The sequence below is a fragment of the Entelurus aequoreus genome, linkage group LG19, assembly GCF_033978785.1.
Source record: "Entelurus aequoreus isolate RoL-2023_Sb linkage group LG19, RoL_Eaeq_v1.1, whole genome shotgun sequence".
Classification (NCBI taxonomy): domain Eukaryota; kingdom Metazoa; phylum Chordata; class Actinopteri; order Syngnathiformes; family Syngnathidae; genus Entelurus; species Entelurus aequoreus.
The window spans coordinates 22,325,639-22,344,698 of NC_084749.1; the positions used below are offsets into that span (position 1 = coordinate 22,325,639).

Sequence of the window (19,060 nt, forward strand, 5' to 3'; positions counted from 1 at the left end):
AAGAGAAGGGTTGGATATTTCTCTTGTTGCCTTATTTGTATTTGACTTTATTAAGTGTTTGGGTAGCATTTTATTAAACAAAGTTTTAAGTAATATAGAAATGTATTAGAGCTGTTATTTATTCTAATGTAGTTAATCATAGAACTGGCACTCAATGTTATTAAAAAATAAATGATTTTGAATCGAGAATCGATTCTAAATCAAATCTTTACCCCCAAAAATCTAATTGAATTGTGTGGTGCCCAAATATTTACGGCCCTATTTTCTAGCATTTTTCAAAACAAATAAAATCTGTAGGTCATGTTCTGTTATTAATGTCGCAATAAGACAATACTCAAGGCGACAATATCGGTATCGTATCCAAAATGAAAAAGATGTATTGGGACACCTCTATAATAAATAGCTCAGATAAAACAGAATTTATGATTAATTACAAATGGAGGAGACACCTGTGCAAGCCATAGCTGTCCTAACGACGAGTTTAGGTGTGGCTCGATAGACGCATATGACTAACATCCAATTTGTATAGCGGGTCATGACGCAAAACAGAGCTTTTCAGTTTGTGTCAGAAGTAATGTGCGACGTCATCTCATGTTTTTAAACATTATTCCAAAAACAGAACATGAAGTTATTGGTTTCATTTATTTCATAACCGGCATCTTATAAATCTGACTGTGACTGTGTGTTACACCAGGGAAACTTCGGGAGTGTTGAGCTGTGTCGTTACGACCCACTGGGAGATGACACAGGTGAGATGGTTGCTGTGAAGAAGCTGCAGCCCAATAAGCATTCAACCCTGGAAGACTTTCGCAAGGAGATCAGAACCCTAAGCATGTTGAACTGCGACTATGTGGTCAAGTACAGAGGAGTCTGCTACAGCACGGGTAAAACAAATGTAGCAAGTTATTCAACACAGATTTCTTTGAATTGCTCAGTATTTTCTAGTCCTTTGCCAATACTGTAACTAAGTATAGCACTTATTTGCACCTTCAAAGTATAAGAGAGCAAAATATTTTCACAGGTCGGCTCGATATGAGCTTGGTAATGGAATACTTACCCCATGGAAGTCTTATTGGGTATCTACAAAACAACAGACCCAACTTCAACATCAGGCGCATGTTACTTTTCGCATCACAGATATGTAAGGTGAGAACCAAATCAGAGATGTGCATACCAAAAGAGCATACGTCTTTGCAAGCAGTAATCAATATATTATAAATAAATAATATTATATACTGCAAATGTAGCGATTGAAATAAAACTCATACTGGAGGAAAAGTAAATAAATGATAAATGGGTTATACTTGTATAGCGCTTTTCTACCTTCAAGGTACTCAAAGCGCTTTGACAGTATTTCCACATTCACCCATTCACACACACATTCACACACTGATGGCGGGAGCTGCCATGCAAGGCGCTAACCAGCAGCCATCAGGAGCAAGGGTGAAGTGTCTTGCCCAAGGACACAACGGACGTGACTAGGATGGTAGAAGGTGGGGATTGAACCCCAGTAACCAGCAACCCTCCGATTGCTGGCCCGGCCACTCTACCAACTTCGCCACGCCAGAGTTTCTTCTTTACAAATATACTTAAGTAAAAGTAAAAAACATGTTGCATTAAAATTACTCTGACCAGTACAATTTAAACACCAAGTTACTGAAGTAAATGTAACGGAGCAAAAAATTTTACACGTTGCTACCCACTTTTGAGTATGCCTGACAGAAGGCACTTAAAAGTAAGGATCGGCTTTTCAAAATGTTCTAACTCAATGCTAAATGCTACTACATACTACTGATTAGTATTAGTGTTTTTACATGGTAATTTCAACAATTCCACATATGGTAGTGAAAACTACAACTAGGATGCACGTTACAATCAAACAACTGGTGTGTAATAAGTACAATATTTACAGAACAAACACTTTTTTGGGATCAACAAAAAACAAGACTGGCGCATTCAGCTTAATGACAAAGACTAATTCCTGACACTGTAATACACCAAAAACAAACTGAAATGTATGCATACTGGACATTGAGACTCAGAAGTGTAAGAAAACTAGATATAACAACTGGACAGCACAGTTCTCATTATCAGCTCAGTGTTAAAAGACATGAAGACGGATTCATTTTTTTAATTATGCTTTCTAACTTGCAGATAAAAATAAAAGTCAGATTACAGCGGAGCCAATGGGAGCTCCTCTATTTCGCCCATAAAACCCAATAAATAACCATTTCAAAACAACAATACTCCATTTACACTTAGTGATTTGAATATTAACCAAATATTAGTGATATTGTTATTATAAGCGCTAACACAGACAAACTATTTATAGCGGTGCCGTGATCACGACCGTGTGTGTCTATATTTACATCATCGATTGGTCTGCTGCTTCCAAGCTCCTTGTAAGTTTATTCTAGATCATAAATCATGCATCTCACCTGGACAGAAGAAGTCTGACAAGGTATTACAACCAGTTTGTACACTTTGACAGCCATTTAGGACCCGGAAATGGCCAGAATGGCACAAATAGACGACTCACTGGAGGTTTGTGAAGGTTTTTGAAGGGCTTTGTAGGCAGAATTGCGCGGCTCCCATAGGCTCCATTGTAAGCGAACTTTTGATCGCATTTATTTAATATTTAGAATGAAAAAAAAAAATAATAATTCCATCGTTATGACTTTCATAATGATTGTGAACAAAAGGAAAAATTACAAAAAAAAGTGCAGTTCCCCTTTAAATAACATGTTTTTAGATTTTATCATTAAACAAAATAATATTTAATACCATATGAATACAGACAAAAATATCACAAATGAGTACCGTTGATATTGATTCCCAGGTACCGGAATTTGTACTGTATTGGTTCAAATGTGAAAGGTACCCATCTCTATGCGTGACTCATAAAATGCATGCATACTGAGACTCAGAAGTGTAACAAGATATAACAACTGGACAGCACAGTTGTCATTATCAGCTCAGTGTTAAATAGCATTTGTTTTTATATTTTATTATTAGACAAAATATTTATTACCACATCAAAAAGTGAACAACATTTTTTTGGCAACTGTTATGTAAAGAAAAGGGGTAGGATTAAATAAGCTCTGCTTCTTCCTACTCCTTTTCGAACATGTTGAAAAGAGAAACTGGTAATTGTGATGTATCATGTTGTATGCTTGCATGTTCGAAATAAACTCAAACTCAAACCACATGAATGCAGACACAAATATCGAAAATTAGCACCGTTGACATCGATTCCCAGGCACCGGAAATTTGTACAGTATCTGTCCAAATGTGAAAGGTACCCACCCATATGAGTGACCCATAAGAACTTGGGCCAGCATTGTCATTTGAATTGAACTTTTTTGTGGGATTTTGCACATGCACTTCAGAGTGAGTGACCCGTAAGAACTCCAGTCAGTATCATAGGTTCAATGTAAAACCATATCTTTACATAGAGTATAATATACCCATCCTTGTTAACATAAAGATCCAGATACATGTATGTTTTAATTTTTGAAAACAGCATTCTGAAGGCAACTATGTTCACAATGAAGACAAGTTTGACACCTCTATTCAGGGCATGGCGTACCTGCAGACATTACGTTATGTGCACCGAGACCTGGCAGCTAGGAACATCCTGGTGGCAACTGAGTCATTGGTGAAAATTGCGGATTTTGGACTGACCAAGATTGTTCCTTTGGACAAGGAGTACTACAGAGTCACACAGCCTGGAGTGAGCCCTGTCTTCTGGTAGGTTTCCACATGTTTTAAACCATGCCACGTCAGCTAAAACTGAACGCACGTCATACTTGATTGTGCAAATGTCAATGTTGATGCAGGTATGCCCCAGAGTCCATCAATGAGTCCAGATTCTCCCAAAAGTCTGATGTCTGGAGTTTTGGAGTGGTTCTTCATGAGCTCTTTTCCTACTGCGATACAAACTCCACTCCCCAAAAAGTGAGGTTATCCAACTTTAATATTGTGTTATATTTAGATTCAAGCTGTTTAATATTCATGCACGTTTCAGCTGTGTATGCAGGAGCTTGGAAATAATGTGCACGGACCATCCATTTCAATGCATCTTCTAAATATCTTCAAGAATAACTGGAGGTTGCCTCCTCCTCATAACTGCCCACCAAAGGTAAATACTGCTATTTTTGCTCAATAAATAAGTGCACTTTATTTGTTTTAAACTATTGTAGTGGCGTTCTGTACAAAAAGTGCACTTTAATTTAGTGTTGTTTTGATATGTCGTCTTACTGACATCATGCACAAAAGTGCACAAATAGCTTGTTTTAAAATGTCCCTGACAATCTTGCACTTTCTGTTTTGAAATGACATGAATGTTTGTGCCACTGCTTAATAGCTGTTTGAAAAAAACAGTTTAGGTCAATTGACTTAGTTGTGATTTCCCTCTCTGCATGAAAGTTTAAAATGAGCATATATTAATGCAGTATGAACATGAATGTTTTAATGTAGACACATAGAATCATCATACTGGTGTGATTATATGCATCGAGTGTTAATTCAAGGCTAAGGCAAAATATAGAGATATCTAATTCTTGTATCTAACCATCACAGTCTTTACAGGGTAATAACCATGAATGATTTTGAAATAAATCTCTTTGACTTTGTTTGTAAGTAAATACATGTTAGGAAGAGACCATGTTTGGCCTAAAAATATTGAGGTATTAAAAAAAGGCCATATCGCCCAGCCCTACACACAACCTATTTTTAGTCACAAATGTGACTAAAATGCTCACACTGTACAGTAAAGTCCACCTGTGTGCAGGGAATTATTGCCTGTGTTTGTAAAGAATAACAAAACGAGTTTGTGGAAATTAAAAATATGAATCTAATCATTGTAGTAGCGACCATATACTAAGATTGTACTCGGTATTGTTACTGTCAATATTTCTATCGATTCGGCCACCTCTGTTTGCATTCAGAGATGTAGCTTAGCGGTTCTCATGGCTTATTGTATCCTCCTACGTTGTATAGTGTAGCATGTTTAGCTTGTCCCCGTCTTCCAGTGATAATGGTACTTATAAGAAGCGTATTTTATTGGCTTCGAAACAGCTTTGCACTGTGGAGGGACGTTAGCTCTGTAACTAAGTGTTTTCACGGTCACACCAGGTCTACAGTTTGATGAGTCAGTGCTGGGCTTACAACTTTGAGGAGAGGCCATGTTTCTCCTTCCTGGAGGATCAATTTGAAAGCATGATGCAAAAAGGGAGGGAAACCCTGACAAGCTAACTGTGACAGCATCTTCCACTACTTAGCAACCTTAGAAAAATGGCACATGAGGCCAAAGCAGCAGGTTAAAAAAATATGTTTTGTGTATTGGTGATTGTAATGAAAAAATGTGTTCAAAATAAAAATGTTGTCATCTTGTAAGAAACTCTCTCGTCATTGAAAATACTTTTTAAACAAAGCACAAATATGTCATGAATATTGTCCAGGATGAAGCGACAGATGCCCTGCCATAGTGATCGAGTGCTTTCACAAGTCCAAAACAGGTGGTAAACAGTCTCTAGATGCATGTTACATAAGGTGCAGGTACCAACAATGTAATTCTTGTATCTAACCATCACAGTCTTTACAGGGTAATAACCATGAATGATTTTGAAATAAATCTCTTTGACTTTGTTTGTAAGTAAATACATGTTAGGAAGAGACCATGTTTTGACCCAGCAGATGCCATTCACAACATTATTATCACATAGGAGACAGACACACAATCATTTTGGAATAAGCTGAGAAGTTTTCTGTTATTTTTTTCCTGATTAAAACAAAGTTTCCCTAGTTTGAGTGTCAAGTGGATCATTCACCATTGTAACAGCAGAAAGAGGAAATGAGTAAAGCCCAGCTGTACATCTTTCTATGTACTTAAACACACGTTCATGCTCTACTCTAGGGATGTGCGTATCGATCCTGTGGTATCGATATATCGATACTCACACGCTACTCATTTGGCATCACTTTTCTGAAAAAAGTATCGATATAAACCAAAAAACGGCGTGTGGGGGGTGCAAGCATCACTTTCAGATGTTTTTGATGACTTACTTAACTTACTATGTGCTGGGACACCCCTGTACCTGGCAGAGTATAGAGCTGGCCCAGTCACGTCACAGGAGACAGCGAATGAGCGTCGTCAACGTGCAACACACACACAGCCAGCCGACAGCGTTGTTACTTTTCCTGAACAGCAATCCGAGACTTCAGTAAAGTGTGACGACATATCTCGAGTACACTAAAGGTGTCAGACATTTTTGTAGATAATTTTTCCAAGTTCATTTTCTCAGGGAACTGTCTTTCGTATGCAGGTTTATAGGACAAGGAAATCCTAGTTTATTGTGATAAGGAAATTATTGACTTTGCTTCAGAGAAGTGTTTTAAGTTTACTTCCACAAAGATGTTTGAAACATAACATTGTTATGAATAAATGTTTTTTTAAGCTTTTTTTTACCAAGACTTTTTTTTTGAGAAATAAGAAAAGTGAAAATGTGTATATTTTTGTTTATATTTAATTTATTTTTCATATTTGTGTTATTTATTTTAATTTTACTTTTATTATATACTGACCATAATGAATGTGGTATAAATGGTCTGTATTTGTCTTGTGATTTGTCTTAAATAATAACAATAGTAATAATATTTTTCACTGACAAAAATTGCCAATAAGAATTAATGGTATCGGTATCGATGAAAATGCAAGAAAAAGTATCGGTATCGTATCGAATCCTAAAAGTGTGCTATCGCCCATCCCTACTCTACTCTCCTCTCCTCTCATTGTATGACGTTGCAATACTATGCAGTTCCACTGAGTGGCACTGTGACCATAAAATCAACATAGCGTAGGCTTTGCCTTTGATGATAATTTAACAACTTCCTCTCTCTTTAACAAACTCGTAGCAAGCCAAACATGTCGGCATCTGCACAATATACATACTAATGCAACAAAGGTTGGTTTAGAGGGATTATATTGGCACAACTGGACAGTTTACTAACCTGAATCAAAATACGGACAGACAGCAAACCATCGGTCCAACACATGTCGTTTTTCGTGCACATGGCTTCTGGCGCAAAGAGGAAACGCCCCTCGTTTTACGAACCGGCAGCAACCGGGGACACACACTCAAAGGTTCCGCCTAGTCTCTGTGCAATAAACCATACACCTGTATTTTCTTTTTTCTAAAACAAACCGTTCAGATATAAAGTATTAAAGTTTAGCGATCTCTTATTGATGTACATTTTACCCAATTTTAAACAGCAAAATAAATCGATGTGGACGCAATACATTGGGTGTGCCACAAGATGGCTTCAAATGTTGTTTGCAACTTCATCGCAGTAACATGTTTCAAAGCAAAACATACAACACCACCGGCTAACTTATGTTACCATTTAATGTTTGACAATTGTAAATATATATTTTTTTCTGCAGCTGTTACAAATACTGTAATATTGTACATGGTAATTGAGATGTTTTGCATATTGTATATGTTATAAAAAAATACAATAATATAATATATCAGTATATATTATATACTGTATATGTAATATGTAAATATTACATATATGTTATATTTCATATTGCTAATATGGTAACTTTTTAGTCTACATTACCCTTTCCATTCTTACCCTTCCCATCCTTTGAAACTGAGCTACGGTGTGGAACAATTTCCCTTGCAGATCAATAAAGTTTGTCTAAGTCAGACATGGGTATCCTTTCTCCACCCTCCTGTGACTTTGGACTTGTTTTTGTTCTTGGTATGTCTAGAATCCGTCCCTTAGGTGTGTGTGTGTGTGTGTGTGTGTGTGTGTGTGTGTGTGTGTGTGTGTGTGTGTGTGTGTGTGTGTGTGTGTGTGTGTGTGTGTGTGTGTGTGTGTGTGTGTGTGTGTGTGTGTGTGTGTGTGTGTGTGTGTGTGTGTCATCTACCGTCATCTTGTTTTGTGTTTTTGTTATTTGTCGCAGTTTAGTGTTGGTCCTCAGCACTGCTTCCTATGTTTACATGTATTTATTTTCCAGCGCGTTCTTCTTTTAGTTTACTTTCTTGTTGCTGGGTGCACTGATAGCCGCACATGCATTCGTTTGGTGATTAGTGTCCCCACCAGCTGTTTTCGCTAATCACGGCTCTTTTATATACCCAGCTTTGCCACTCACACAACACGGGTCCAACCTACTACCGCCAAACAGACCAAGCTCTGACACGATAATAACAAGGAGCTGACCAACACAATCAGGCGGTCAGGTTACCCATACTCAGGTTGAGCACTCCCCACAGGACGTTGCCGGGTCCTTTCTTGACCAAGATGGCCACTTGTGCGCGCGGCTCAAGTGGTGTCTGTTTTTGTCCTCACTAGATTTTGTTTCATGTTTACTCTTTTTAGTATTGCTTTTAATATTCTTATTGGAGTTTTTTTTAGTCATTTTTAATCTTTTTACAAACATTTTTGTGTGGAGGATTGTGGACGTTGTTTGGGTGCAGTGTTCAAGCTCACCGGGTCGTGTGGCTTCTGCCGCACGCAGCTGGCGTCTGGGGCCTGTCCATCTACACCTGAACACTGGTGTAGTATGGCGTTGTTGCCTACTGCTCCGACAAAGTCTGCTTCTGCGTGTCTGTTGGAGGTCGTCAGGTTGATCTGCCTGAGCCGGGAAAGCCTAAGGCAGTCACTGGTGTAGCATCCAAGACTCCTGAATCCTAACCTGTCCGGCGTCACGGCTTGCTGTCCTGCGCTCCTGCTCACATCGTACCTTTTGGGTGCCATCGACCCATCTGCCTGGACCGGGAAGCCCGGTGCCGACGGCTGTTGTGGCGTTCTGGGTCCTGGTCTGTCTGCCGTCGCCTGTTGTTAGACTTCACATTCTTCACGTCGTGAAGTGAAGTGTATTATATTTATATATAGCTCTTTTCTCTAGTGACTCAAAGCGCTTTACATAGTGAAAACCCAATATTTAAGTTACATTTAAACCAGTGTGGGTGGCACTGGGAGCAGGTGGGTAAAGTGTCTTGCCCAAGGACACAACGGCAGTGACTAGGATGGCGGAAGCGGGGATCGGACCTGCAACCCTCAAGTTGCTGGCACGGCCGCTCTACCAACCGAGCTATACCACACCTTGCGGTATAGCTCGGTATAGCCCAATGTGCCAGTCCCTGGTAGGGACTGGCACATGCTGCCTGGACCGGGAAGTAAGGCGCTTCTTTCTTCTGGTCCGGGAATAGTTTTTCCTTTTTCCTGCTGCCTGAGACCGTGGCTGGTCTTTGTTGTTTGTCAAATTTTGTTCGCTGTGTTGCCTTGTCGGGCCTCAGTTCCTTTTTACACGTGACGTCACGCAACGTCATTGTCTAATCCAGGGACAAAAACAAAAAAACAACATGGATCTTCCTTTCTTGTGATACATTGGAATCAGCATGCCTCATTCAGTAACTATTCTCCTCTTTTTGGCTTTGCTGCACCCATTAAAGAGCTAAGGACACTTGAATAACAATCACATAATTGTGAAAAGGTTTACCACATGCCCTATAGCTTCTCTATATCCAGGGCAAACTCCAATACAATTGGAAAATGACATAAATCTGTCTCCAGTTCTGCCCAGAGACCTACCAAAACTCAAATGTTTATTTGCTTTATATAAGTATCTCTCCAATCCATAACATGGAAGTACTTCAGCATGCCAAAGAATTAAAAGTAAATCTATTGCTAAGCAGAGGTTGTTGATTGCTTTACTTCTACTTTTGTCTGGAAATGTGTAACCAAATCCTGAACCTGAGCAGACACCCTCTGATTTTAAATCACTGTCCGGGCTTAAATATGTTCATCTGAATGTACGGAGCTTACTACCAAAGATGGACATGGTCAGAATTTGGGTGAATTTAACGGGGGCAGACGTTTTGATTTCGGAAACTTGCCTAACTAAGTCGATTACAAATAAAGACATTAACATTAATGGGTATAATGTTTACCTCACCGATAGGTCAAAAAAAGGTGGGGGTGTAGCTATTTATGTAAAATCCAGATTTAATGTTTCAACTGTTCTTTCCCAGTCATCCATCCATCCATTTCCGACCGCTTATTCCCTTTGGGGTTGCGGGAGGCGCTGGAGCCTATCTCAGCTAAATCAGTAAACAAATGGAATTTTTGGCTGGGGATGTAGAAATCATAAAATCATTACATATTACTGTGGTTGGGTGTTACAGGCCTCCATCTGCTTCAAGTGAGGCGCTAGAGTCATTAAAACAGCTTTTAGATCAGTTATATTACACTGAACTACTTAAGTCAGGAGATTTTAACTGGGTCTGGTTAAATGCAGCTTCTGATTAATTTAAACAGTTTTTTGATTCTGTTAATCTCACCCAATTGGTCAACTTTCCCACCAGGCCTAATCCCAAAATTCCAGATAAATATACCTTAATTGATTTGATTTTAACTAATGTGCCTCATAAGTTCTCTTCCTTGGGTATATTCTGTAATAATTTGAGTGATCATTGTATTATTGCTGCATGTAGAAATACTAAGATTCCGAAGGGAAAACCTCGTATTGTTTGTAGAAAGAATCTTAAAAATTTCAATAAACAAGCTTTTCATCGCGATTTGTATAATGTGGACTGGGAACATACACTATATTGCCAAAAGTATTTGGCCACCTGCCATCCCATTCCTAACCCATAGGGTTCAATATGATGTTGGTCCACTTTTTGCAGCTATTACAGCTTCAACTCTTCTGGGAAGGCTGTCCACAAGGTTGCGGAGTGTGTTTATAGGAATTTTCTACCATACTTCCAAAAGCGCATTGATGAGGTCACACACTGATGTTGGTCGAGAAGGCCTGGCTCTCAGACTCCGTTCTAATTCATTCCAAAGGTGTTCTATCGGGTTCAGGCCAGTCAAGTTCATCCACACCAGACTCTGTCATCCATGTCTTTATGGACCTTACTTTGTGCACTGGTTCACAGTCATGTTGGAAGAGGGCCCGCTCCAAACTGTTACCACAAGGTTGAGAGCATGGAATAGTCCAAAATGTTTTTGGTATCCTGGAGCATTCAAAGTTCCTTTCACTGGAACTAAGGAGCCAAGCCCAACTCCTGAAAAACAACCGCACACCATAATTCCTCCTTCACCAAATTTCACACTCGGCACAATGCAGTCCAAAATGTACCGTTCTCCTGGCAACCATCAAACCCAGACTTGTCCATCAGATGGAAAAGCGTGATTCATCACTCCAGAGAACGCGTCTCCACTGCTCTAGAATCCAGTGGCGACATGCTTTACACCACTGCATGTCAGTTTACGTGGCCTACCACATGGCGGCTGACTTGCTGTTGTTCTCAAACTCTTCCATTTTCTTATAATAAAGCCTAAAGTTGACTTTAAAATATTTAGGCGCGAGGAAATTTCACCACTGGATTTTTCGCACAGGTGGGATCCTATGACAGTTCCACGCTGAAAATCACTGAGCTCCTGGGAACGGCCCATTCTTTCACAAATGTTTGTAGAAACAGTCTCCATGCCTAAGTGCTTAATTTTATACACCTGTGGCCGGGCCAAGTGATTAGGACACCTGATTCTCATCATTTGGATGGGTGGCCAAATAATTTTTGCAATATAGTGTGTAAATCTATGTAGAGCTAGTTTGGACATTTTTCAAAGGAATTTTCAAAAACATTTGTATGCAAATTATTAATAAACATGCACCTTTTAAAAAAAAACAGAGTGAAGGGACGAGAAAATCCCTGGTTTTCTCCGGAACAGGCAGATATCATTCATGAGTGTATTAAGGCATGGGATAAGGCAAGACAAAGTAACTCTGCCACTGATTGGTCATATTTTAGACAGCTTCGAAATCAATGCACTTCCCTTATCAAAAAGGCCAGATAAGAATATTTTTTTGTCGGTCACCACTGAGAACCTCAACAACCCACAGAAATTTTGGAAAGTGATCAAATCTCTGTCTGTGAATAAAAACACAGCAACTTTTCCCACATTTGTACTTCAAGAATCAGTGCCAGTTTATGATCGAACTGAAGTCTTGAATTGTTTTAACCAGCATTTTTTATTGTCCGGTTCTCTATTTGACTCAAAAGGGACAACTATAGGGAATCCTTGTACAGACTCTCCCATGTTTTCTGGAGATCCTTTTACTTTTACTTGTCTTGAAGTGCATAAATTCCCAAATACTTTAGACCACAGAAAGTCCCCCGGACCTTGATTGAGCCTTATTTTTTTAAAGCTGGCAGCGGATTTTATAGCTGAGTCACTTTCAATGATTTTTAATCAGTCAGTTAAAAACAAAGACATTCCATCAGTTTGGAAATCAGCTTTTTTTTTCTCCCTTTGTAAAAGGGAGGTGATCCAGCAATTCTTTCTAATTATAGGCCAATATCAAATTTTGTGTCTAATAAAAAATTCTGGAATCTCTTGTTTGTGATCAGTTGAAAGAGTTCCTCTCTTCAAATAAAATTATTTGTAAATATCAATCAGGCTTCAGGAAACAGCACAGCACCATCACTGCTACAATGAAGGTGGTAAATGAAATCATTGTAGCGCTTGGTAAAAAAAACAGTACTGTGCCTCACTTATTATTGATCTCTCCAAAGTGTTTGGCACAGTAGACCACGCTATTTTAAAACACAGGCTGTTTCTAATTGGACTGTCAGAACATACGGTCGCTTGGTTTTCAAATTATTTAGAAAACAGGACCCAGTGTATTAAATACGAGGGTCTTTGTTCAGAATTTGTCACTGTTCATTGGGGCCTCTCTTTTTTATTTTATACATAAATTATCTCGAACAACATTTCTCTGATGCTAATATGCATTTTATGCTGATGATACAATTATTTATTGCTCTGGATCATCTGTTGATCAGGCTGTTAATTCCCTGCAGAAAGCTTTTGTCGCTGTGCAGAATTCACTTATTGACTTAAAACTGGTTCTCAATGCTGACAAGACAAAATGTATGCTGTTTTCCAAACATAGGAAGGTGCCTCAAACTCCCCCGGTAGTGTCCACTCTTGAAGGGAATGTTATAGAAGTGGTGAATATAAATACCTTATTTTTTAATTGATGACTCTCTCACCTTTAAACCTTTTATTGATCAACCGGCGAAGAAACTAAAACTTAAATTGGGGTTTTTCTTCCATAATAAGAGATGTTTTTATTTTGGTGTAAAGTAGAACCTTGTCTCTGCCACATTTTTATTTGTGTTAGATTATGGTGATCTTTTTTATATGAATGCTATTCATTCCTGTCTTCAGATGGTCGACCCTGTTTACCATGATTCTTTGAGAATCATCACAATCTTGAGATACTGAGGGACAGACAGAAAAGCTACCACCGGGTGGTTAAAGCTGAGAGAGACAAGTTCTTTGCCAGTCTCATTGCAAATGCTCCAAACTCCAGAATTCTATTCAGAACCATCAATTCTGTGGTCCCCCCCCCCCCCCCCCCCCCCCCCTTTGAAAGACTGCTTGCGGGACATAAAGGAGTGGATGTCACAAAGCTTCCTGCAGCTCACTGACACCAAGAGTGAAATTCTTCTGTTTGGCAACTCCACCTCGGTCAGTCAGATCAGAAAGAATTTGGGAAGTTTGGCCACTCTTGAAAAACCCCATGTCAAAAACCTTGGGGTCATATTCGACCCAGACCTCAAGTTTGACAAACAAGTGAAATCTGTGGTGAAATCCTGTTTTTTCCAACTACGCACCATAGCCAAGATCAAGTCTTTCCTCTCCCCCAGTGACCTACGGAGGGTCGTGTTGATGCTTATTTTTTCTAGACTGGACTATTGCAATGCCCTTTATGCTGGGGTCACCGACAAGACCATCCATAGCATGCAGCTAGTACAAAATGCGGCTGCCAGGGTGGTGACAGGCGCAAAAATGAGGGAACATATTTCTCCCATCCTCTCCTCCCTTCACTGGCTCCTAGTGAAGCGTAGAGTGAAATTTAAGATCGTCATGTTCGTCTTCAAAGCGCTCAATGGTCTCGCCCCAGCTTATATTAAAGATCTCCTGGACCAACCCACCAGCTCCAGGCTGGGTCGTTGCCTTAGATCAGACAACCAGATGACCCTGAAGGTCCCACGGTCAAACCTAGTGACAAGGGGAGACCGTGCTTTCTCAGTGATGGCACCTAGGTTGTGGAATAAGCTCCCCCTGAGTATTAAGTCCGCCACCACTCTGGACTCTTTTAGAGCACGGCTTAAAACTCACCTTTTTACCGCAGATGACTTTTAATTTATGTTTTCATTGTGAGTCTTAAATGTTTAGTTTAGATTCCTTTGTGTGTCTCAGTCTCTGTTTCTGTTTTTTTTGTTTCTCCACTCGGGCTGCGCCCCGGGCTGATGTAACAGTTGGTTGGGGGGCGCATAATAAATGAAAATAACATAACATAACATAACAAACTGTAGAGCAATGACACACCACTGTGACTTGTACTCCCGAGTGGGATGGCCTTCTCTGTCCACTAGGAGACAGTGTCATTGGTACACTTTTATTTACAAGGCTTTATTGGGACGGTTGCCCGATTACATTTGTACATTGATTACACAAAGAAGTACTAACTCTTATGCACTGAGATCCAACGATCAGCTGTTGCTCTCTGTCCCTTTTGCTCGCACTGAGCTAGGGAAAAAAGCTTTTGTCCATGCAGCTTCTTGTGCTTGGAACATGTTACAAAGAGACTGGAAACTGACATAATGTTTATCCTTAAATGCTTTTAAAACTAAACAGATCATTTGAAGGAACCTCAGTTATCTGCAACTGTTTTACTTGATGTCCATCCTGTCATTTTAATGTGTAATGTGAATGTAATTTTATGTGTAACTTTGCTGCCTCTTGGCCAGGACTTCCTTGAAAAATAGGCTTTTAATCTCAATGGGATTTTTTTCCTGGTTAAAGAAAGGTTAAATTACAATTAAAAAAAGCCATTTCCAAGTCCACTAAGCACATGTAATCTGGGTTGGGAAAACTCCCATGCACCCCCGAGGACCCTGCCGAGAGTAAAAAGCTGGTCCACAGTTCTACGACAAGCACAAAAACCACACTCCTTCTCCTGAATCCAAGGTTTGACTATTCGGCGTAGTCTCCTCTCCAGTACACCTATATAGACCATACCGGGAAAGCTGAGGAGTGTGATCCCACGATAGTTTCGGTTCCCCTTCTTAAAGAGAAAAAACACCAACCCGTTCTGCCAACCCAGATGTCCACGCAATGCTACAGTCTTGTCAACCAAGACAGCCCCACTGCATCCAGAGCCTTAAGATACTCTGGGTAGATCTCATCCACCCCTGCAGCCCTGCCACCAAGGAGCTTCTTAATTACCTTGACAACCTTAGCCCCAGAAATAGATCACTGGTTAAAAGTCATATTCAGTAATGAATCGCAAATCTGCATTGGACAACGTGTTGATGCTGTAAACTTTTTTTGTTGCCGTTCCAATGAGATTTATGAAGACGACTGCCTAAAAAAATAGGCACATTTCCACAGTAATTGGTGATATGAAGCTCCATGTCAGTTAATGGCACTGGGGAGATGGTTCTCATTACATCTTTAAAAAAATGCACAGGTTTACATTGACATTTTCAACACTTTTCTTATTCCATCAATCGAAACAATGTTTGGAGATGATGACTTAATTTTTCAAGATGACAATGCATCTTGATTTAGAGCACAAATTGTAAAAACTTTACTTGAAGAAAAATACATAAGGTCTAGGCCTGCAAATAATCCGGATCTCACTTCAAGTTAAAATGTATGGTGGAAATTGAAGAAAATGGTCCATGACAAGACTCCAACCTGTAAAGCTGATCTGACAACAGCAATTAGAGAAAGTTGGAGCAAGATTAATGAAGAGTACCGTTTGTCACTCGTTAAATTCATGTCTCAGAGACTGCAAACTATTATAAAAGCTACAGGTGGTGCAACGAAGTACTAGTTACATGTAGTGTTTTTGTTTGTTTTTATGATTCCCTAATTTTACTAATAATTAAGTAATTCCATAATTTTCAATCTGCTTTATCTAAAAATTTAACTGTTTGCCGACCACCACAATTTTTTGTCTTGGTTTCTTTCAGTGGTTCTCAAAGCCAGAAAGTTGCCATTTGAAATGACTATAGTTTTGTGTCATGTCTGTTATCTGCTTTTTTTCTACAACATTAAACAACTGAATGAACATCCTTCAAGGTTGATGATTCCATCATTTTTGCCAGGGGTTGCGACAATGACTTGGAATTAAGTTTGAAAAAAAAGGGCTTTGATGTATTTAAGCTATGTTTGTCATTTGATTTTAGCTTAGCTTAGCTACATTTGATGTAGAATAGCTTGTAATTTAGCTAACTACATTTTCTAAGTAGCTAGCCCAATAAGCAATAAAAAGTATTTTTTTTTACCCAATTAGCTTTCATTGGAAAAAAAGCACTTTTAAATTGTGTATTAGAGGTGACAGAAAAAATCAATTCACATTTGAATGGCAATCTATTTGACGTTTTCAAAGTTTTTAGGCCATTTTGTTGCTTACTCTCTGCAGGTATACATCATATGTCAGCAGTCAAGAGGAGCTTTTGTAACCTATAATCTGTTTTGAAAAGCTTTTATTAGAATACTGTATATAAACCAAATACTATATTGCGAGAATTAGTTTGAATAGAAAATTGTGTTGAATCGAGAATCAATTCTGAATTGAATCCATCCCTCCATACATTTTTTATCGCTTGTCCCTATCGGGGTCACGGGGGTCCTGGAGCCTGGCCCAGCTGATTTTGTGCGGAAGGCAGGGTACACCCTGGACAAGTCATCACCTCTTTGCATATGACCCCAAAAATCGGAATCACAGTGAGTCGTTAGTTGTTGTAAGATTCACATTCTTATTGTATATATTGTTTTTCTCTTTAGCTACAAATCCTGCCTTCCTAAGTCACACCGCCACGACATTCAGAAACGGAACCGCCTGGACCGCTATCGAATAAAAAACACCCTCAAGCGTTTTCTAAAGAAACTTGGAAACTGCTCCGTGGACGAGTGCAGCTTGAAACTGAAATACCTGGTTGAACTGGCTGGCATCGTTCCAACCTTAGGGAATGAAGTCTACTGTGTGAGCGCTGGTTCTTCCCATTCCAATGGAACGTTCACTCACTTGAGGGTCAGCGGGGAAACTGGCATTCAAACTAGTGGAAGTTCTCAGCCTGATGGCTTCCTGGTGAGACCAACATTAAGAGATGTTTATTTTTCTTATTTATTTCTTTAATGATCATTTGAAATATTGAATATAATTGAACACTTAACTGATAAGAAATAATAATAACTATTTTTTTCTAGGCGTGGCAAGCCTTCTGTGATTTCCAGGACATTGTTTCCATCAGCATCAAGAGAATATCCCATGAGCAGGTTCCCCAAGACAGCAGGATGGTGACCGTTTGTCGTCATGACGACCGATGCCTGGTAAAAGATTAGCCTTGTAGTTCTACCCTCTATATCGAAGTAACCCAAACCTTTGTTTTCATGTTTGATTTTGCTCCAAAGGAAGCCAACTTTCAAAGTCTTAGAGAAGCGCTATCATTTGTGTCGCTTGTTGATGGTTACTTCAGATTGACCACAGATTCCAGCCACTACTTCTGCCAGGACGCAGCCCCTGAAAGTATTCTGGAAGGTATCAAAAATCATTGCCATGGCCCAATCACGTGAGTTCTTTTGAAAAATAATGATTTTAACAACTCCAACAAAAACTTTGAATGACTATACAGTACATATTTGATTAGGTCAGAGTTTGCAGTCGACAAGTTGAAAAAATCCGGAGGTAAAGGTGGAACATTCCTACTCCGGCAGAGTCCCAACATCTTTGATAACTTCTTCCTCACAGTCTGTATTCAGGTAAATCTTCCTTCTATGACAATCTTCCTTTCCTACCTACCAACCACAATATTGTGACTATGTGGAGTTTTTGTGTCTTCAGACATCCCTTGGACTCGATTATAAAGACTGTCTCATCATTAGGAACGACTGTTACCGTCTTCCTGGTGTTCGGCAGTCCTTTTCCAGTTTGAGAGAGCTCACCAGTTTTTACCAACAACACAAACTGCTGCTGGATAATATTCCAGCTAAACTCGTCCATTGCTGTCCACCACGACCTAAAGGTATGTTGCTACTTCCATATCATGGTGAAGGTTTTCAAATGATTTCTAAATACAGTGATGCCTCAATTTACGAGTATTTTGAGATAGGAGAGATCTCTCTGATTTTTGTTTTGCTTTAAATTGCAATTATAATTTGAGTTATGAAATTTTTGCTTTGCTACTTGGTGGCATAGAAAATGCCACAGTGAACGTTGTTAGTTCAGCTCAAAAACATCCAGTCTTATTTGCTGGCATGACCTTACAGCTCGAAATCGAAAGAACTTAGTTTTCAAGTCTTTGGAAACCAAATATTTAGCAGCGGCCCAGCTTTCACAGCCTATAAGCCAACATCGTCCTCATGCTGAAGGTTGCGCCTCCACCCACAGCTCGGCTTCCTGCACACGTCTGAAGCTGCTACGGGTGTCCAGGGCAGTCCTTCACTCTGACACGCTAATAACCGACGCGGTCTTCGGTCTTGCTGCTGCCCAGCCTCATGTGATAGTAACCCTCTCAGCACATCCCCTGTAAGGCGTCCACTCTTCTCCTCAACTACACTGATAGTGGGAGATAGCATACCTAGAAATATTCCCATTTTCAGCACCATTACTTGATAGAGGTGGGTTTAATGAAGGGAGCTGGATCTTGAAGAGCATTCCTGTCAAAGAGCCGCTTAAAAGACTGGCTCGTTGTTATATTTTGTTACGTATCAAGAAAACAATATCCCTGGTAGCCATAATGATATTTGTAATAGAATAATTAAAATGTATATTTCACCAAGATTAATTACATATGTGGAAATCAGTATCAAATTTGCCTTGTTGTCATATGGCCATGCTTGGATAATTAAATAATTATTTCGTATTTTCCTTTGCCTAAAAAACTTTCTGGAACAATACTAACAATGCATGTTACAGAATATTAAAATTTAACAATACAGAAAAATACTGTATATA

General features: G+C 39.4%; 2 protein-coding genes across 2 annotated transcripts in view; both read left to right on the forward strand.

Moving 5' to 3' along the window:
- LOC133635191 (tyrosine-protein kinase JAK2-like) overlaps nucleotides 1–5,327 on the forward strand; it is a 33,810-nt gene extending 28,483 nt beyond the window's left edge. Inside the window, exons 19-24 of the mRNA XM_062028077.1 lie at nucleotides 695–884; nucleotides 1,022–1,146; nucleotides 3,578–3,750; nucleotides 3,840–3,957; nucleotides 4,028–4,141; nucleotides 5,137–5,327. Coding sequence (XP_061884061.1) covers nucleotides 695–884; nucleotides 1,022–1,146; nucleotides 3,578–3,750; nucleotides 3,840–3,957; nucleotides 4,028–4,141; nucleotides 5,137–5,256 — 840 coding nt within the window. The 3' untranslated portion in view covers nucleotides 5,257–5,327. The remainder of the gene's footprint in view (nucleotides 1–694; nucleotides 885–1,021; nucleotides 1,147–3,577; nucleotides 3,751–3,839; nucleotides 3,958–4,027; nucleotides 4,142–5,136) is intronic.
- A 10,047-nt stretch (nucleotides 5,328–15,374) lies between these two features.
- Nucleotides 15,375–19,060, forward strand: part of LOC133635466 (tyrosine-protein kinase JAK2-like) — a 15,615-nt gene continuing 11,929 nt past the window's right edge. Inside the window, exons 1-6 of the mRNA XM_062028682.1 lie at nucleotides 15,375–15,412; nucleotides 16,891–17,194; nucleotides 17,314–17,436; nucleotides 17,518–17,675; nucleotides 17,754–17,865; nucleotides 17,948–18,128. Coding sequence (XP_061884666.1) covers nucleotides 15,375–15,412; nucleotides 16,891–17,194; nucleotides 17,314–17,436; nucleotides 17,518–17,675; nucleotides 17,754–17,865; nucleotides 17,948–18,128 — 916 coding nt within the window. The remainder of the gene's footprint in view (nucleotides 15,413–16,890; nucleotides 17,195–17,313; nucleotides 17,437–17,517; nucleotides 17,676–17,753; nucleotides 17,866–17,947; nucleotides 18,129–19,060) is intronic.